At 34.2% G+C, this 22948-nt stretch overlaps 2 protein-coding genes across 2 annotated transcripts in view; one reads left to right on the forward strand and one right to left on the reverse strand.

Moving 5' to 3' along the window:
• The window catches only part of LOC135208153 (uncharacterized), a 41750-nt gene extending 33439 nt beyond the window's left edge, over positions 1-8311 (reverse strand). The window contains exons 1-2 of the mRNA XM_064240294.1: positions 8191-8311; positions 7480-8000 (exon numbers count right to left, since the gene is read on the reverse strand). Of these exons, the coding sequence (XP_064096364.1) occupies positions 7525-8000; positions 8191-8311 (597 nt within the window). The 3' untranslated portion in view covers positions 7480-7524. The remainder of the gene's footprint in view (positions 1-7479; positions 8001-8190) is intronic.
• Positions 1-22948, forward strand: part of LOC135208666 (uncharacterized) — a 167250-nt gene that overhangs the window by 53218 nt on the left and 91084 nt on the right. The window lies entirely within an intron of this gene.

A 22948-nucleotide genomic window follows, 5' to 3' on the forward strand; every position in this document is an offset into this window, starting at 1 on the left:
TAGAATTACGTATTTCCTCGAGCGATGCAAATTAGAAGGGTGGGTCACTATTTTCATGCTTTGTTCTTCTGGCTGGGAATTAAAACGAGTGAAAAATTAGGCCTAATTTAAATAAAACGATAAAAAAAATTCTTTTCTACACCACGGCTTTTTTTCGTAAAATAAATAAACACTAAAATGTACATCAGATTTTTGAAAATAATTTATAAGAAAAGAAAAATGAACATAAATAATGCTAAAATAAAATCTATTATTATTATTATTATTATTATTATTATTATTATTATTATTATTATTATTATTATTATTATTACTAAGCTCTCAAAAGATAAGATTTTTATTATGTGGTAGAAAAGGATTTCCATTAGTGTACTAATGGACCTTTTCCCAAAGACGAACATATTTATATTTAATTCAGACTCGCACTGAAGATCGTCCACACCCATCTTTGGCACGAGAGCGTGCGTGACGTCACGACTGAGTGCTAACGCTTCGTTGAAATAAATGTGCTATATTTTCTAACCTCATAGAAGTTGATAATCCTAAGAAGCATCCAAAAATGGCAGCGCTTGGTGGAAGTGAATGTCGCAACCAGAGACAACTCAAAGAGATAATTCCAGGAGATAACTCCACGAGATACCTCCAAGAGAAAATTCCCGAGAGACAACTACAGGAGATAGTTCCAAGAGAAAACTCCAAGAGATAAATAACTCCAATAAATAATTCCAGGAGACAACTCCAAGAGATAACGCCAAAGAGAACTCTGAGATTAACAACTCAGGAGATAACTCCATGAGATAATTCTGGGAGATGACTCCAAAAGATAAAATATAATTACTTCAAGAGATAACACAGAGAGATAACTTCGAGAGATGACTTTAGGCGATAACCAAGAGATAACTCCAAGAAAGGCCCGGATGATGACGCGTAAGGTTCTACAGCTCAAGCTCGTAAAGACAAATTTCGCTCGTAAAGACAAATTTCGCTCGCGAGGACAAATTTCGCTCGTGAAACTAAATTTGCACGACTTCTGCAGTGTGATAAATATCAAGGAAGTTCTCGAATGTGCTTGAAATTGTCTCCCGACGCGAGATAGTGTTGTAATAGTAGAGCATTGCACTTGCAGAGCGTTGTAATTGCAGAACATTGTACTTGTAGAACATCGTAATTGTAGAGCATTGTACTTGTACCGCGTTGCAATTGTAGAGAGCACTGTACTTGTAGAACCTTGTAATTATAGAGCATTGTACTTGTAGAACCTTGTAATTGTAGATCATTGTACTTGTACACTTTTCAATTGTAGAGCATTGTACTTGTAAAGCATTGTAATTGTAGAGCATTTTACTTGTAGAGCGTTGTAATTGTAGAGCATTGTACTTAAAGAACCTTGTAATTGCAGAGCATTATACTTGTAAAGCGTTGTAATTGCAGAGCATTGTACTTGTAAAGCGTTGTAATTGCGGAGCATTGTACTTCTAAAGCCTTGTAATTGTAGAACAGCATTGTATTTGTAGAACCTTGTATTTGTAGAGCATTGTACTTGTAGAGAGTTGTAATTGTAGAGCATTGTACTTGTAGAACTTTTCAATTGTAGAGCATTGTACTTGTAAAGCATTGTAAATGCAAATATTGTACTTGTAAAGCGTTGTAATTGTAGAGCAGCATTGTACTTGTAAAGCGTTGTAATTGTAGAGCATTGTACTTGTAAAGCATTGTAATTGCAGAGCATTGTACTTCTAGAGCCTTGTAATTGTAGAACAGCATTGTATTTGTAGAGCTTTGTCATTGTAGAGCATTGTACTTGTAGAACGTTATAATTGTAGAGCTTTGTGCTTGTAAAATGTTGAAATTGTAGAGCATTGTGCTTGTAAAGTGTTGAAATTGTAGAGCATTGTGCTTGTAAAATGTTGAAATAGTAGAGCATTGTACTTGTACAACCTTATAATTGTAGAGCATTGTACCTGTAGAACCTTATGATTGTAGAGCATTGTACCTGTAGAACCTTATAATTGTAGAGCATTGTACCTGTAGAACCTTATAATTGTAGAGCATTGTACCTGTAGAACCTTATGATTGTAGAGCATTGTACTTGAAGGGAAATGATGAAGAAGGAGTCTGGAGCTTCCTAGACAGAGCAACTGTAGAATTGACAAAGAAGAAGAGAGCAAAATCAATAGTAAAATACTAAATAAAAGGAAGAGGAAGCAGCCAAACAAAAGTGAGAAACAGTGGAGAAGAGAACAAACAAAAAAAAAGGAAAATGAAAGAGGAAGCAATCAAACAAAATTGAGGAGTCAACAAGAGAACAAATACAAAAAATAAATCAATGATAATAATTATAAGCGGAAGCAATCAATAAAAAATGGCAAAGTGGTAAGAAGAGAGCAAAAACAAAAGCAATAAAAGAGGAACCAGTCAAATAAAAGTGAGAAGAAGAAGAAGAAGAAGAAGAAGAAGAAGAAGAAGAAGAAGAAGAAAGTGGAACCAATTAAACAAAAGATAGAAGAAAAAACAAAAGAAAATGGAAATAAATCAAACAAAAATGAGAAAGAGTTACGAAGAAGAAAAAGAAAAACGAAAAAAAGAAGCGGAATAGTAACAGACGTCAGCCTGATGGAACCATAAGCTTTATTGAACAGCGTCTGACAACGGCTTCGAGGAATCCCATTCGTCCCTTTCTATGTCAGGCATCATAAGTTCGCAATTAAGACAAATGGATTCGGATTTGCCGTCCTCGGCACTTTTCCCCTTTCTCCGTGATTGGTACGTCTTTACCTCTTATAATCTCGTAATAATAATAATAATAATAATAATAATAATAATAATAATAATAATAATAATAATAATACAGGATTCGTGATTTCAACCTGAACAGCAAAGTATGTTTAAGACTTCAAAGGCAGAAATGAAGAGGAATAAAAATAAAAATGAATAAATAAACAAATAAAAATATATATAAAGAAGGCGAGAAGATGGGTGAGTGAATTCCACATGTCACGAAGATGCAAACTGGATTTGAAGATAAATATGGTTCTTATTTATTTTGCTTTATGCCTCTATGAGGATTTGAGATTTAGAAACTAACATGGCCCCAGAAGTAAGGGGTATAGACGCCTCACCAACATAGGCCTGAAAATCAGGGAGTATATACTATTAATAGTAAGTTATTGTATCGTAACTAAAATAGCTTTGAAGGTCGTAAACAGAAAAAGAATACTAATTTGAGGCAATGGAGTCATTCCTAAGAATTCGTTTACTGTTTTAATTTCTGTAAAATAAAATGACTGAGATGGCTATTTGTATGTCCGCCCTCAGATCTTAAAAAAACTACTGAGGCTAGAGGGCTGCAAATGGGCATGTTGATCATCCACCCTTCAATCATCAAACATACCAAATTGCATCCCTCTAGCCTCTGTAGTTTTTATTTCATTCAAGTTTTAAGTTATCCATGATCGTCCGTCTGGCACCGCTATATTCCAACAACGCAAACCACCACAGGGCCGTGGCTGAGAGTTTTCACATGGCATTATATGCTGTACAGAAAACTCGACTGCACCGAAGAAACATCAGAGCTAATTAACCGCTGATCTGGGATGTATAATTGGCCTGGGATACTAACGTGCTGTGTTCAATAACTGAGGAGTGTCTAAAGGGGAGGTTGTTGCTCCCATGACGAAAAACCTCTTCTCTCGGGGTGCGTGGTAAACACGCGTTTATTCTTATAGGATGTTGGGGAAGGAAATTAACATTTGGAAAATCCTTCAAAGGATTCTGCAGATTTCTGCTATTCTTATCCTGGAAATATATTCATAAAATAATTAGATAAAATAATTTGGATAGCGGGATATCTCTTGATGTATGTTTAATACAGATGAAAACATATATAAATATATATATATATATATATATATATATATATATATATATATATATATATATATATATATATACAGTGAACCCCCCGTATACGCGTTCTCCAGATTCGCGGACTCACACATTCGCGGATTTCTCTGGGGAACATTTCCCCGCATTATTCGCGGAAAATTCGCGCATTCGCGGTATTTTTCTATGAGAAATATCCACAAATTCCTGGTCTTTTTGATGAATTTCATCATAAAATGCACTTTTTGTGTAAAACTATTAAAAAAACCAAGTATGAAAATTTTTAGTGGTTTTTCTTGAGTTTTAACTAACAAAATAGGCTGTTTTTAGCATTTTCATAGGGGTTCCAAACATTCGCGGGTTCTAACTATTCATGGGGGGGTCTGGTACGCATCCCCCGCGAATACGGGGGGACCACTGTATATATATAATATATATATATATATATATATATATATATATATATATGAAAGATTAGGAAGCCATTAATTTAGTGTTTTTTGATGGACTACGCAGCAATTTTTTTTTTGGGGGGGTGGTCGGGTGATCGTTATATTGCTAAAATATAAGTGACACTTCGGAACTTTGTTTCCTATTAAACACTGCGTTCCGAAATTCGCGAAGAAAAAGATGGAAATATTTCAGACAAAACATTTAACCATCTCACCTCTTTCATGGAAAATCATAAATTGCAAACAATAAATCATCACAATTTCCAGTCAAGCCAAGTGACATGAACTGCAAAAAGGAATGCACGCCATGATATGCAGCTCCCACACGCAAGACATTACGTTTGCCAATTTCTGCAACTTCACGGAATATTCCGACGGATAAAACAATAAAAATAAAAAGTGAAAAGGTATCGTTGTGAAGGCGAGGTTGAGTCATCACTGGAATGGCGATGACCTCATTACCCAGGTCATAAACGTCATCATTTTTTGACAGAATATAAAAGAGAGCAATCAGGTCACTGGAGTCTCAAAGTTCGTTCGGAGCCTTTGACTCTTTGCTGTTGTTGTAATTTTCTCTCTCTCTCTCTCTCTCTCTTGTTGCCGAAGTTGTAATTCTGTATAAAGAGCACGGGCATGGTAATGATCTCTCTCTCTCTCTCTTTGTTGTTGTTGTTGTTGTAGTTGTTATTCTATGGCAAGGATTGAAAGGGGGGAAGATCTTGGTAATGATTTCTCTCTCTCTCTCTCTCTCTCTCTCTCTCTCTCTCTCTCCCTTATCTTTCTATCTCTATCCCTACATCCTATTTCTCTAATCTTTTTTTTTATTTGTTTTTACTCGCAGTGCCTTTTATTAACATCCAAGTTCCTTTGCTACTTTATCAAAAACTATTTGTCGATCCAGGATTAAATCTTGGCAAAAGTTTGTAAACTTTCAACTTCACACTTTCCCTTAAAGAAGGCATGAAATTATAACGTTATACTTTCCTTATAAGAAAGTCAAAGATAAGTGTTTCGAGCATCAGACCAAAACCTGGATTAATTTCGAGAAAGGCGACTAAGTTATCAAAAGGTAAAAAAGATAACGAAAGAATATGCAAAAAAGAAAAAATGAACAAACGAATAAAATGTAACACAAACAAACGTGCTTTCATGGCCATTGAATGCCTAATGGAATACTCCTTTTTCTAAAGTGTTCTGCATCTCATCTTCCATGACCGTTATGCCTAATAGCATGCTCATTATAAAAAAATTTATTTTGCATCTCGTCTCTTTACAACTGGAGAACTGGTTATAACATTATGCTCACAGGAGTCTCATTTCCTGCTGTCAGTCTACCGCATGTTTGCATATTGCTCATGGGGTAATAATATGCCTGCCTCCTACAATCAAGTAACCACAGCTTAATCATAATCTGAATCCAAGTGATGATCATAAGCTCAATGAGACTCTTTCCTCGAGAAACGCACACTTGTTGCCGTTTCATGGATACTCAGAAAATGTATCGTCTGTGGGTTAATTTGAAGCTTCCATTACGCGATCAACGTGTCTATGCCCGGTCAGTCTGTCTTAAGTGGGGTAGAACAGAGTCAGTTGACCTAGACCAATTTACTAAGGGAATGAACTAAAATGTGGTAGATAACTGGGCAGATAAATACAATCTTGTTGCTGATCAATTGCCTGTTTTAGATTATGAAGCCTTCTTAGAAGGTGGCCGTCGGTTCACATATCCGTAATACCAAAGCACTCAAAAATGCAGGATTAGATTTTATTTGTTTATTTTTTCTTAATGACACGTATTTCCGGCAGTAAATTCCCGAAATGTCTGCTAGTATTGCACCAGCTCCTGTTTTTTTTTTTTTGCCATGCCCTTAGGCTAGGTTGGGTTAGGTTAGTTCAAAATCTAACAAACAGTTAATTTGGGTGTGGGAAACATAATGAGATTATTTTCAAGAAGATTCTTTGGTTAGATTTAAAGATATTCAGGGAAGGTCCCAGTACTCGGTTACAGTTCGGGAATACGCTTCCTGGCAAGGAGGTCCATTGTATTCCTATGATTGATTCATATTCCTGAAGAATATTCTTATGTCATGTCAAGCGCTCTTTCTCCTATCATAGTATTCTGATTTATGAAAGGAATCGAATCCTTTATTCAGAGTAAGAAGCGGTTTTGAAACTTAGTATTCCTTTAAATTATTTTACATAATCAGTTGCTTACTTTCCACTCGGAATTTCTTACACTCGCAATGAACAAAGTAACGGATACCGATAACGAATGTGAGACTTTTACTGTCAGTAATACAGGTTCAGCGAACGTAAGACTGACATTGCTGTATAGGGTGGCGGGGCAAATTGAGTGATACATTATCAAAAGGCGTCAGTGGTAAATGAGTAACAGGTTTCATACGGCAAAAAAGTAATTGAATACTTGGTCGTGTGTGTGAGACTAAGTACGTGATAAGTTAGTTCAAGGTACGTATTATCTTGACTTTGTCGTGCGTGTGAGACGTAGTACGTGATAAGTTAGTATAAGGTACGCAATTATCGAGATATAATATGGGTGACATCCAACAGCCGCTTTGCCGTGCCCTTTATAATTAACCTACTTCAGATACTCGAAACCAGAAGATATAAAGAGAGAGAGAGAGAGAGAGAGAGAGAGAGAGAGAGAGAGAGAGAGAGAGAGAGAGAGAGAGAATTTGCTTCACCGTTTTCTAACACTCTACGGATGAATTCTGAAACAAGTTGTTTGTAAAGGGCAAATTCCTTGCATTGAAAATATATCTGTCGAATTTCAGATAGGGGTATATTATTATTATTATTATTATTATTATTATTATTATTATTATTATTATTATTATTATTATTATTCAGAGAATGAGCCTTGTTCATAGGGAACAACCCCACAAGGGCTATTGACTTGAAATTAATGCTTGCAAAGAATACTGTGTTCATTAGCAAAAAAAGTAACTGGAGGTAAAGGAAAATGCAGAACGAAAAGATAACTTAATCAAAAAGGAAAATAAATGAACAAATTGATAAATAAATATCTAAGAAATTAGTAAAGTATTAAAACGAGGGTACTAGGGTAGTAATGCATTGCATTTTCAATTGAACTTCTCAGGTTCCAATTGCACGATAATCTTACCTTCGAAAGTGATTTATTTTTTGGGGGGGCGGGGGCTCTGATGCCTTAATTCTCCTGTAGGTGAGCGTACGTTTGCAAAGCTCTTCGGACGCCGGGCGCGATCGCCGCCACGGCGCTACTGAGGGCGGACACGTCGAAGGCTCCCGGTCCATCAAACGATCTCCCCACCAGGCCGATGAATCCGTAATGGGAGAAGAAGATGAATGCCAAGACTGCCAAGATGATGACGTTCGTGACATTCAGTGTCAGCAGCGACGAGTAACTGGTCGACCTGGCCGCTTCGACGAGCATGACTATGAGATCTGATATGACGCCAGCTTCGCCTTCTGCATCTCCAAAATCATCGCCCGCCGCCCGGCCGGTTTCCTGATCCCCTGGCAAAGAGACGTGATTCTGGGCGTCTGCATCTGCTGCTGCGCTGCTGCAGAGGCGTCGTCTTCTGCCCTGACGGAGGCGCAGCAGAGTAAGAAGATGCTGAAACCGAACAGAGGCTTCATTGCTTCGTAAAAATGGGAGTTTATTTTAAGCGACTTCTTTTACGAAAAACTGTCTGGCGCCGGGAAAACAAGGGGGAAGGGTGGGACGGGCCGTAGGTGGCGTACTTCAGGGAGAGGTTTCTGCACCGCACAACTGTCACGGATAAACTAAACTCGGACAGTTACCTGACGACACGACCAAACAGCGCTCACAGTTATGTGTAGGCGGAATTACGGGTTGTAGGGGACGGAGTGGTAGGGTGGTGTCCAGGAGGCGTAGTCGGGCGTTTTGGAGGAGACGGTGAAGGGGGCGGAGTTTCATTGAAGAGAATGGATTCGAGTCGGAGAGAGGTCATGACAGCAGAAGGGAAACAGAGGTGGGGGAGATGTAATCAATGCTGGTCTGGTGACATTCTTGTAAACAATTTCCTTTGTAAGTGGACTCTTGCGCTTTTTTTTTTATGAAATTTTGACTGCTCAGCTATATATATATATATATATATATATATATATATATATATATATATATATATATATATATATATATATGTATATATATATATATATATATATATATATTTATATATATATGATATACTATATATAATATATATATATATATATATATACACACACCACACGACACACATATATATATATATATATATATATATATATATATATATATATACATATATAGCTGAGCAGTCAAAATTTCATAAAAAAGCGCAAGAGACCGCTTACAAAGGAAATTGTTTACAAGAATGTCACCAGACCAGCATTGATTACATCTCCCCCACCTCTGTTTCCCTTCTGCCGTCATGACCTCTCTCTCTCATCTCTCTCTCTTCTCGTCTCTCTCTCTCTCTCAGTCTCTCTCTCTCTCTATATATATATATAGTATATATATATATATATTATATATATATATATATATATATATATATGTATATTTGCACTTACTATACACACACTATACATACATACATACATACCTATACATATATATATATATATATATATATATATATATATATATATATATATGCACTTATACAGACTCATGATTGTATTTGATTATAAGAACATATGTAGTAGAACTGGCTTTTAACATGAATACGTTGGACTGTTGCACTAAAACATTAAAAAACACTTCTTTAGTGAATTATAAATCAGCGTTATTGGGCACAGCTGAAAAAAATCCAAGAAAAAATAAAGAATGGGATTTACTCCTACAGGTAAAAATTCAACCTTACTTGAAATTATTCATTTAAAGTTTTTTTTAGCTGTGAACAATCTTCGACAGTCGATCCTGTTTGAACTATAAGGAGTAAATATTTCTTAATAATGTGCATATAATAAAGGCAGTTCAAACATCTAATTCATCTTTATCCATTTTGTGAATCTTAATCAAAGGTTTTTACTCGCTGAAAAGCTGACAAGAATACCATTCAAAGCTTACATTGACAATATGCAAACATGAATACATCTATATTTGACTCTTTTCGTAACTGCTTATAATGAGTAAAATTCAACCTTAGACACCGCTTTTATTATATTATTAGTATCATCACTGCCAAGGCGATGTACAAAAACACCAGCTGTATCTTGGTAATTCATGATCTTGTTGCTGAAACATTTCCTTTACCCGACTCATTTTCGTGAGACTCGTGGATAAAAAGTTGTTCGAATTTCTTTGGCAGTCTTTGGAAATTAGTTTCTTTTGGTGAACATATAATTTATTTATTTCTTTCTATTCTCATTAGAACACACTATTTTCCTTTGGAGATTGTGGCTCTAGAAGGCGCTAATCTTCAGGAGTTTAATAAGTTTAAATGATTTAGGATAGGGTTGCCACGGTTATTCAATGGCTTAAACGTATGCCTATGGCATTTGGCATTTCTTGGTGGTCACCTTTCCAGTTCCTGACCAGCGGCTTAATTTTCCCTCTCTTCAATGAAAATTATCCTGCAAGTATGGGCACGATATATACATATATATATATATATATATATATATATATATATATATATATATATATATATATAAATATATACATACTTATAGGAATCTATAAGGACAGGAACACTTATATTGTGTGAGGTCATTTGTACTGAATCGATAAAAAAAATATATAAAGAAATTTGGATTCTCATGTTGAAAACAAAAGGAACAGTAAAGAACTGCTCTTGAAAAAGGAGCAATAATGAATTGTTTTCGCAAAATTAACGAAAGAGAATTGTTCCTGCAAAAGGAAAAAAATATACTTTCAAAAGGAAAAAAAATCAATAAATTTTGCAAAAGTAACAAAAAAGAATCATTTTCGAAAATTGAAAAAAAATATTCTTGAAAAAAGAAAACTTACGAGCGACGTAATTCTAAAGCAAAAAAGACAAAAGCGACAGTAAAGCCTTATTGCTAATGCTGTAACGACAACTCATATGTGATAATTTTATTTTGTCGTTTAAGCTTATTGTCAACGAATATATTGCAGTAATACGAAAATTACAAAACCAACAAGCAAAAAAAAAAAAAAAAAAAAACTAATGTAGCTAATAAATATCGCTAATTTTACAAACATCCCGAAAGGCAAGCAGAGGCATGAAATGATCTCGAATCTCCAATAATCATGCAATTTTGCAGACTGCACGAGAGCAAGACGGAAAACAAATTAGCACATGAATGACGCCTAATCAGCAGGAAACTCTCGTTTGCAAAGCGAGATCCAAAATAGGAAATGGAGAGGAATACTTTGATAGGGATTCAAAAGATGAGAGTTCACTTTGATATGCGCTGGGAAGCAACGTCAGTAAGAGTGTGCGTGCGTGCGTGTGTGTGTGCGTGTGTGCGTGTGTGTATGTGTGATCTTTGAACACACGCGCGAGCGCACACACAGTATTATTAGTATGGCATCATCAGTAATATATTTTCAAAGAGCATGTTATTTACATATTCAAAAAAATATTTAGGATTTGTAAATAAAGGGGCCGTCAGGTAAAAGAATAAACAAATAAATATATAAAAATAAAGGATTAAATAAATAAAACAAATAAAAAGTATTTAAAAAAGATAGATAAAGAAAGAAAAAAAGCAAAATGAGTGAATACATCAAGAAGGAAGGAAAGAAATACGTAATAAATATTACTTAATACACACAAATATATATATATATATATATATATATATATATATATATATATATATATATATATATATATATATGTATATATATATTATATATATATATATATATATATATATATATATATATATATATATATATATGCATACATAAATACTTCCCCTTTCTCCAAATTCCGGCACAAAAACGAAACGTACCGATGCAGATGAATAAAAAAAAAGAAGAAGAAGAAGAAGAAGAAGAAGAAGAAGAAGAAGAAGAAAAAGAAGTAGAAAAAAAACAGCATCCCAAAGTAATTACGTGTGCGCGCATGTACTCATAAATGCATACATTCCCCATTTAGTTCGGAAGCGCAGTATCGCCTCGGTTCGGTCTTTCTGTATAAGCACGAGAGGCAGAGACTTGGTTTTACGATGAGAACGAATGATGCCATTATGCAAAGTTCATTTCACGGCACGGGACATAAACGGCGATAAACTCTCATTTAATGATGCCGGAGAGAGAGAGAGAGAGAGAGAGAGAGAGAGAGAGAGAGAGAGAGAGAGAGAGAGTGTAATTTAAGGGGTTTGGCTCTTACGACAAGTCCTTGTTATTATGTACCTTCATTCATTTACCAGTTTTACAAGAGAGAGAGAGAGAGAGAGAGAGAATGTAGTTTAAGGGTTTTGGCTCTTACGACAAGTCCGTGGTATTAAGTAATTTCATTCAATTACCAGTTTTATAAGAGAGAGAGAGAGAGAGAGAGAGAGAGAGAGAGAGAGAGAGAGAGAGAGGGTGTAATTTAAGGGTTCAAGACTTACGAAAAGTCCTTGTTATTTTGTCAGTTTAATCACAGTCACCAATACACGATTTTATTTCTCTAATGGGAGACTTCAAATCGTTTTTGCCGAAGAAACATAAATAACTTCCTGAAGTTTCTTTGCCTCTACTGCAAAGGTTTGGAACTCTCTTTGCTTCCGTTTTCCCTTCTGTCAGTTCCATTTTATCTTGTTTTTTTCCGGCCTGGGCTAGCAATGAACACTGGATTGCTCTCTCCATCGGGAATCGTTAGTAAAATATTTTATGTTATGGCTGATTTGGACACTAGAGAAATGTTTTACCAAAAAATTGGTATGCACAGTTTGCCTAATATGATGTAAACATTCAAACCAAATCTATACATTCAGTTTATACTTAATTCTGTTCAATTATATTTGATGTTTTAAATAGGTAATCATGGTCCTTTCTTCCTCTTTCAGTAATATATAAAGTAAAGTCATAAAAAAATTAAAAAGAATATAAAAAGTAAGGAAGCACGCGAATTAAAAATGGAAACTATCTCGTGTCTTTCCATTACAAAAATTCCGAGATCACCACGCTGACATTAATGCAATAACGATAAACCCTTGTCATGAGCGTTTCGTTTTGTCAGTTATAATTGCACTGCTACAATTTCCATTGCAAATTAAGGTCATGAGGATAAGTCCAAAAAGCATTGGATCCGTGGTCTCTCGTAAGGTACAATAATTTAATTTTGTTTTTAAAGCATAGAATCAAGCCCAGTATCATTGTTGACGTAATTATTGAAAATAAAATTATGGAAACGCAAAAGCGATAAAAACTTTACTTCCTTTTCTCAAGGTACTCCCACAACTAAACAAATAAGATGATGTTAATGAAGACGATGATAAATTCGATACTTTAGCTTGCTTTTTTCACCAGTATAATAATTCTTGATGTCACAAAACTGCTTTTAAATTGATCAAAATATGCTGAGTGTCCATGATGTTCTGGAAATCACGTTACCATTCAAGGAATCAAAATATTTTTCCAGTAAGTGGATATTAAAATCCTTCATTGTAGAAGAGATTAGGCTTTATCTTTGAAAAATATTTTGGTTGGTTTGCCAATAGCTCAAAAGCATATCTTAAAATGACCCATTATCCTGAAATAAGCAATTAATAACTCAATAAACATAGAGGGTGTTCCCATATCGAAGGTGTCCCCATATCGAGTGAGATGAGGTTGTTCTCATGTCAAGGGTGTTCCCATATCAAGAGTGTTCCCACATCGAGGGTGTTCCCAAAACGAAAGATAATCGTACTCGTAAGGAAGCATGACGGTAGTATGGCAATCCTACATCCTATAAGACATTTCGTCCAACAGATAGCAATCGTGGTAGAAGCCTGTGTGGTATCCACCACCTAGAACGGAAATTAGAGAAAGCAGTGTCTGTAATTCAGAAAAGGCCAAGAGAGGTCATGTCTGTCAAGAGACATTTCTGGTAGCTAGGATCCCTGTACCGTTGATTCCAATTTGATTTTGCTATTAAGAACTTTCAGACTCCTGAGACTTATTCACATATGTCAGGAGAGAGAGAGAGAGAGAGAGAGAGAGAGAGAGAGAGAGAGAGAGAGAGAGAGAGAGAGAGAGAGAATTCATGTAGAAAAAGTATACAGACGTTTAAATTTTGTATGGTGTAAATTTTTTTTTTTTAATTTTCAATATATTTGAACTTGAACATTTGAATCAATCCCGAAAGATTTTTTTTTTCACTTTAAAGGTAAACGTCAAATACCAGAAATAAATAATAAACAGCAGAACTTGTCAATAAAAGAGAGCCCTTTTTAATCTGAAAATATCGCAAATATTTTAATCATATCAATTAAATATCTTACAATTTTAGTCATTTACCTGAATTGATAAAGAACGATGTAAAAAATAAAGTTTAAAATAAAAAAGACAGTAACCCATTACTTTATTCAGTATCAAGCTGTAAACACCAGATGGCAGATTAATGTCTCTACCATCATTCATTAGATGCTGAATCATCAAAAATCCATGGAGGTAAGAACAACGAGCCTGATAATTAGAGATGGGAATCACAGGTAAACAGGTGGAAGACGTCCATACCCCGTAATGCCCGCTAGTAGGGGCGAATTTTGCCCCTTAAACTCGTTTGTGAAAAGTCCTTATGGCAGAGGAGCTCTAAGGGCCCCGTTATACTTTCTCCCTTACAAAGGTCATTTAGACGTTTCTCTCCTGGATAAAATGGACCTTATACGCCTCGGGGAAATGAAAACCCTTTCTCGCTCCAATGAGCTGATAGTTCAAAGTCAGTCCCGAAGAAAGGAAGTCTTCTTGAGAAGTTTTAAGGGGTCAGGTGTCGAGGAATGGGTCCTACATAAGTGAGGATTTCCCTCCTTCTCCTTCGAAAGAGTAATGGGAGTTAAGGATCTTTGTCTACTGAGGTAGAAAATGTAATCTTCTTTTATTCCCGCATTAAACTTGAAGAGACAGAAACGTGATATGAGATACTTCCTGTAAATTAAATAATAAATGAAGGATTAACAGAGAAGCAATGGTAATAACCAATAAGAGAGATGGTGGATAATAGTACTGCAATGCAGAATTTACTATAAATCTTTTGAAAATTTGACTGCCATGTCAGGAATGTTTTTATATGTTTACTATTGGAAGGTTGGCATTCTGATTTAGTGCCAAGTTATAGTCTATTCGATATTAATATGTTATTTGGGGCTTAGTATTTCAAAGCATAAAAATTCCAAGTGCAAAAGCGGTAATAAAACTATCATAACCACACACACACAAACACACACGCAAATACACACACACATATACATACATGCATACACACACACACACACACACACACACACACATATATATATATATATATATATATATATATATATATATATATATATATATGAGTGTGTGTGTGTGTGTTTGTGTATTGGATACCAGACGTAACGCCAAAGGAAATGGACCACATGTGATTTTAGGCCTAACCATTAAGATAAAAATTACTGTTAACCTACATTCGACGGCAATTAACATTCCATATTCTTAAGGATTTCAACAAACTAAATGACCGCAAACCCAGAATCATTCAAGAGCAAATATTCTTTGATCTATTTTACTATCCTTTTCCATTACGTTTTGTTGTTAGAATTACGACTGCCAATGTTACGTATGTAAATGTATATTCATACTTGTATATGCAGACTATTCAATATACAATAAACTTTTACACTTTTCACTGAATTATTTTACTTGGGAGGAACGATGCCTCTACTTTATTAAATATCTTTGTTTTTTTTTGTTTTTTTTTTGTAATATTGTCTGTTTCATGATATTCTTAAACGCATTTAATGGAAGTTCATAAATGCGTCAAATTTCTCAGAAATAAACAAAGTCTGATACTTCTATATTCCTAGGATTTCCTGTTGTAGTATTTAGTAGCGGTAATTTCACAAAAGTAAATGGCGTCTTTACTGTTTACTCTTTACCGTCCTTTATTTTGATTGGAAGACTACTCAATTTTAGATGTTAGAAGATATATATATATATATATATATATATATATATATATATATATATATATATATATATATACATATGTATATGATTTTTTTAAGTTAAAAGTCAGTTTTCAAAACAATACCACTTTCTGATGAAGTAAGTTTTAATCAAAGTTGTGAGATAACTTAGAAATTTACATGAGCATTCCATGTAACGAATCCTCTTTATGTATCGGATTACACTGAGGCAATTGTGATGAAGTATACGATATGAAAAAGACGAGTGTGTATATATATATATATATATATATATATATATATATATATGTGTGTGTGTGTGTGTGTGTGTGTGTAGACATATATATCGTATATAGTTTAAATAAACAATACCATCTGCAAGTCTACAAGCAATTTTTGCTCTGGAATTCATAATTTTCCAATACCCTCTGTCTCTCAAGCAATATTAATAATAAAGTCAAGATTGCACATCACTGTATGCTACCAATACCAAGTATACCACCTGTCCAAGAGGACAAGTAAAAGTATACCACAGGTTACTTACAAACTTTCTAAAGAAACGACCCCATCTCCTCTGAATTTTTGACGAAATTGGAGACTGCTATGCCTGAATCACCAACATATTTTTACGAATCACGACAGAAGGAGAAAGCTTTAGATAAAAAAATGTTTCTTTTTTTTTTCCTATTTGCTTTAGGTTAACAACAATTTAGTTGCACCAAACACTTGCATTAACCAACCAAAGTCCATAATTTCTTTTTTAAACGGGCTGTCACTTTCTGAAGACAGATACATTTACCAGACCAGAGTGCAGACAAATTCCTTGTACCTCGTCCTAGCCTCGGGTGGAAAAAGGACTATGATCAGTCTCTTTGTCTCTCCCTGTGGATCTTTCTTTATGTATTCACAAGAGGGGATTTCACCTTCTGCTATCTCTCTCTCTCTCTCTCTCCCTCTCTCTCTCTCTCTCGACTGTCCTGTGGTCAACCGCCTCCATCCTGGCTGGGTCCCACTACTCTCTTTTCCCCGACGAGAGAGTAGCACCCGAAAACGCCTGTCACCTTACGACCGCAATATCTTGGTTGTTAATTGGTCCACTCTCTCTCTTTAAAAGAAGGGAATGCACCTGGTCGATCTCACAATACAATTTAGACCGACGTTCCTCATGGCAATTTCCCGAGAGAGCCTCTTTCGCCGTGCCAAATGAAGTGAGAGGGCAAGAAGAGATGTAAATATTAACAGCATGATTGGGACTGAAAAACGTATATATATATATATATATATATATATATATATATATATATATATATATATATATTATTATATATTGCTACTTTCAAAATGCATATATCCCCTCTTAGACTGTATAAAATGTTAGAATTGAATTTTACAACATTTTTTCAGATTCTTAGATAGCTTAGAGATAGGATGTTTTAAATGTGTGTTCAGATTTCGCATAACATAATTTATAAAAGAATATATATATATAACGTAGAATGCAGAAAGAGAGAGAATATACGTGTCTGTTGAGCAGAATCATCTTGTACGCGTATGTCTTTGTCAAAGCCACGTGCAGATTACACATTTTGTATGTAAAGTTGTGTAAGATTTCGAAGCTTCTGGAAGCATTATTGCCAAAAACGTTTTGTCATCTCCCCTGTCCAGCTTCCGTTAGGGAGAAGTTTTTCATTCGGGCAGATTCTCAAACCGTTCACATCTCTCTCTCTCTCTCTCTCCCTCTCTCCATCACATAGCACTTTTGATGTTAAAGTAATGTAACGATTTGAATGGTCACTCGTAATTTGTAAATTTCAGATTTGATATTTCTTAGAGTTTATTTAGTAGCATTTAGTGTTTTTTGGGGAATCTGAACAAACGTTGTTGTAATGGCGCCTGGTTTTGTGAAAGTGTGAAACAAGCCTGCAGCAAAGAAAGAAGTTGGTATACCAAAAAGGTAAAGTGTGTTAAATTTTTATTAGTTGCAACTAATAACGGATAGGAACAGTGGTTAGGTAACAACTGATAACTAATAACTAATAACTAATAACTGATAGGAACAGTGTTTTGGTAAAAACTAAATAACTGATGGTTACAGTGGTTTGAGAGAAACTATTCAAGTTTTTACACATTGCAAATTTTGTTTTTTGTGTTTGTTTCATTTTTGTGCATTTGTTCATTTTCTTATTGAAGTGTGCCTTTTTATTTTATATTCTGCCACATTTTTCTGTATTTTGATTTGCATTCACAATTTAATTGACTTAGTTATTTTCATTGCTTAATCATTGCACATTTAATTAAATTTAACACTTGTGAATTAATTTGTATTTACTTACAATTCTTTTCAAGTTATATTGTTGTTTAGCACTTGTGAATTAATTTCCAAATTTTCAATTATTGCCTAACACTTTTGAATTTTGATTGAATTAATTTTCTTGAATTTTGTGATAAATCAATTTTGATTTAATTTTACTTAATTTGATTCAAGAATTAATTAAACTTTACTTTGTTTTCAAGTAACAGGAATTTTCCCTGATATTGTGAATTTCACTTATAAATTTTGAGTTTAATAATAAATTTTTGTATTTAAAATTTTTATAAGTGTTTTCATTTTTATACCAGTATATTTGCATTTGATTATATTGATGTTAGGTAGAAACATAGAGTGGTAATTGATCTGTTTTCCTTCATTAACTTGAAGTGACTTAGAACCAGGGAAGTACTTAGACTTCTGAAATCAGGGAAATACTTAGACTTTTAAAGTTGTTGATGGAGTGATGCCCTTTGATCAAATTAATTACTTACAAGATTACCTCACATCTGTTTTGATGAACGTAGTCTGATTTTCTGCAATACTGGTAAGTTGTTAAGGGATCACAGTTGCCTTTAGAGTATTCAGATGTTTAATACCTGTGATGAGGGTTCAGGTATCTGGCTTTTGTAAGGTATCAGTTAATAAATGGAAAGTGTAGTAACCAGATACTTGGCACTTCGTCACAATATATATATTATTATATATATATATAATATATATATATATATATATCTATATATATATATATATATTGATATATATATATATATATATATATAGATATATATACGTCATATCACATTGACGTGATTCATATGCATATATCGAGCTACAAATGTCCTTTAATATCTAATTGGCTCTACCTCGGAATTAATATATTTTCATATATGTTTAACCGAAGGGGAATTTTTTAGGCGATAATAGAATTGCCGGCCGACGGGCACGAACCATCGACATCTTCAATTCCAGGACAGGCAGTGAAGTCTTAGCCCACCCTGCCACCTGGAATTGAAGATGTCGATGGTTTGTGCCCGTCGGCCGGCAATTCTATTATCACCTAAATATTCCCCTTCGGTTAAACATATATGAAAATATATTAATTCCGAAGTAGAGTGAATTAGATATTAAAGGACATTTGTAGCTCGATATATTTATATATATATATATATATATATATATATATATATATATATATATGTATGTATGTATGTATGTACACACACACACACACACACACACACACACATATATATATATATATATATATATATATATATATATATATATATATATGTATGTATAACTGAATCACAAAAATTTGGAACGTGATAAATCCATAAATAAAGGTATAAGCCACGAAGGAAAAATAAACAACGGAGCTCTCGCAAGATCTTTTGACATTCAGCGTCCTTTACTTAGCAGATAAACTGACTTGCATGAGGAATTGACAGTACAGGAAAGCTCGTATAACTGACAGATAGGGATTATAAGGAGATTAGAACCTAGAATCCGGCACACCTGGAGAAAGAGTAACCTTTCCAAACAGGCATAAACATGAGTACAATTTAAAAAACAAAAACAAAAAGATTAAGTCAATCTGCTCAGACACAAGGGCAAGATAATTGAAGGATAATATAGGGTGACAGCTATTCAGAACTTTGGTAAACAAAAACTTATTCACAATACATATTCACAATACATATTAAACATACATATACAACGAAGATATCTCTAAGGCAACTGATTTGTATTTAAGTCTGTAATTATATCTTTGAGGTCATTCTTAAACATGTTACAAATGCAAGGGTCTAAATGAAACAGGCCACAACTTATATTAAAATTACAATGTGAAGTAAGTTGTAGTATAGCAGATTCTAAAAGATTTCATGATAAGACATCTTTTGACCTTGCAATTACTGAACTACCAATCCAATTTATTCGGTGGTTGTTTTCACTTAAATGAATGAATATTGGATTAGATGTTTGACCAGTTTTTACAGAATATTTATGCTGGCTTAATCTTACTTCTAAGATTAAAGGCAGTCCATACATGGAATTTCATATATTATGTTGTTGCTTTCCCTGGGGCCATTTTTTATTAACATTCCTTTTAGTGTGTTATTATAGGAAAAAACAAGGTTGACTTTAAAGGCTTTTAACAGTGATTTAATGGTTTCAAATCAGTTGAAATAAGGCAAACTAAGAATATTCTTAGAACTTTCTTTCTCCGTGTTACTTACACTATGAAACTTTTTGTGGGCTTTATTATAACAAATATCTAACATATGTGAAGGATAACATAAATCTTTCCCTATTTTTCGTATGTATTCAATTTCTTGATCGAAATATTGGGGACTGACAAAGCGCAATGCTCGTAAAAACAGAAGAAAAAATTGATATTTTGATGTTAAGATGGTGGCCTGAATAGAAATGAACATAAGTTAAGTTGTTGGTTGGTTTCCTATGAATGCTGAATTTACATTGAAATGGTTCTCCATGTATCAAAACATCTGAGAAAGGGAGGCAATTGTCTTTTTCCAATTCTAGAGTAAACTTAATCGATGGTACCTGGTTATTTAATTTAGAGAGTAAATCATTTACATCAATACCAGCAGGCAGAACACCTAAAATATCATCACCATATCTATACCACTTTACAGGAATATAAATTATATTAGGTAAGTAGCGTATTTCAAAGAATTCAATGTACAAGTTTGAGAGGAGTGGTGATGAAGGGGTTCCCATTGCCATGCCAAATATTTGTTGATAAAATTCACCATTGAATATAAACTTACAATCACAAATGCACAAACTAGTGAGTGAAATAATGTGACTTATAGGTAGAGGTAATTCATGCTGAGTTAGTTCATTACTAAGATATTCTAAAATTGAGTCTATAGGGACTTTAGCAAAAAGAGAACATACATCAAAACTAACGAATCTATTTACCAAAGTTCTGAATAGCTGTCAACCTATATTATCCTTTAATTGTCTTGCCCTTGTGTCTGAGCAGATTGACTTAATCTTTTTGTTCTTGTTTTTTAAATTGTACCCATGTTTATGCTTGTTTGGAAAGGTTACTCTTTCTCCAGGTGTGCCGGATTCTAGGTACTAATCTCCTTATAATCCCTATCTGTCAGTTATACGAGCTTTCCTGTACTGTCAATTCCTCATGTAAGTCAGTTTATCTGCTAAGTAAAGGACGTTGAACGTCGAAAGATCTTGCGGAAACTCCGTTGTTTATTTTTCCTTCGTAGCTTATACCTTTATATATATATATATATATATATATATATATATATATTAAATATACATATACATATATATATATATATATATATATAATATATATATATATATATATATATATATACATACACATAGTGCTTGATATGCCAAGCAAGAAATTACAACTAACACTTTTTGAAAAAATCTTGCTACTCTCTCTCTCCACATTACAGTAAAACATACCGTCAACAGATGTCATAAATATGTCATCAACATGCCATAAAGATATGTCGCCAGCTTATCCCATACATGTTGAAAACAAGTCGACGATCGTAAGTAGAGAATTACAGTTATACGAAGCGCTAGTAAAAATGACCGATAAGTCGTAAACTTGTACCCATACTGTTGGTGGCATGTATGCGACAAGTTGCCGGCACACGTTTAAGACACGATTTATTGCGCATATCGGTATTAGCCTTCCCACTGTAGTGATATATTACGCGGTCAACTTCAGTCACTTTCCTCTCACGTGTCAAATATGCATCAATTCACCCAATCACAAGGTTAAAGCTTTTGCCAAAGGTTATTAACGGGAGAATGATCTCCCGTTGATAACTCGGAAAAAAAAAAGCCATACGTTCAAGGCATCATACGTATGTTTTGAAAGCATGCGCAAATCGGATCTCCGTATGTTGCCTTGTACGGTTTATTTATTCATAATAAAAGACGATCACTAAGTAATTAACATACACCTCGCTTACACCATTTAATTACACAGTGGCAAAAATATAATTCCCCGTTCTATTTTATGGAAAGTTTTTGAATTAAGTAAATAAATGACCGCATGCTTAGAATGATGTGAGAAATTTCAGCTTGTGAAAGTTTAGAAAGCAATAATTTCAACTTTTAATTTAATTTACAACGTGCTTGAGATTTGTGCCAGTGACGAATGTGGAAATCCGAATCATTAAAGTGACAGTATTCAAACAACTAATACATTCTTTGCAGACCAAACATAATTATAACTAGAAACCGCACAATAGTTTGATCTGCACATAGCCACTTCCCAAATTCTCTCTCTCTTTGCTTTTATATATACATATGTATCTACATATATATAAAGTTTCCATCTATTTCTAAGTGTAAAAGCAATATGCTCTATCACCACTAGCCCTCACTTAAATATGAAAAATTTAGGTACCTACAACCGAGCTCCGAAACGGTACGTAAAGTCCAATATGTCTGGACTTCCTGTCTTGACATTCTATTTGAAAAATTCGTATACAGATACTTTTCCTGACAAATATCCAGGCATACATTATCTCCTACGTCAGTACGTTGATCACCAAGTGATTTACAGAAAGCTCTAAAAATAACAATGTGTGTCATCCACGTGCCCTCACCAGGTGACAGGAAAGATATTAATTCGACCAGCTTTGGACGTCGATGCAATGAAGCTTAAAATGGACTTCGATACAATGGAGGTTAATTAAAATGGATGTGGATACAATGGAGGTTAATAAAATGGACATCGATACAATGGAGGTTAATTAAAATGGATGTGGATGTGGATACGATGGAGGTTAAATAAAATGGACGTCGATACAATGGAGGTTAACTAAAATGGATGTGGATACAATGGAGGTTAATCATAATGGATGTAGAAACAATGGAGGTTAAAATGGACGACGTCGATGCAATGGAGGTTAAAATGCACGTCGATACAATGGAGGTTGATTAAAATGGATGTGGATACAATGGAGGTTAAATAAAATGGACGTCAATAAAATGGAGGTCAATTAAAATGGATGTTGATACAATAGAGGTTAAAATGGACGTCGATACAATGGAGGTTAATTAAAATGGATGTGGATACAATGAAGGTTAATTATAATGGATGTGGACACAATGGAGGTTAAAATGGACGACGTCGAGGCAATGTAGGTTAAAATGGACGTCGATACAATGGAGGTTAATTAAAATGGACGTC

This window comes from Macrobrachium nipponense, chromosome 35 (genome assembly GCF_015104395.2).
Source record: "Macrobrachium nipponense isolate FS-2020 chromosome 35, ASM1510439v2, whole genome shotgun sequence".
NCBI classification, from domain to species: Eukaryota; Metazoa; Arthropoda; class Malacostraca; order Decapoda; family Palaemonidae; genus Macrobrachium; species Macrobrachium nipponense.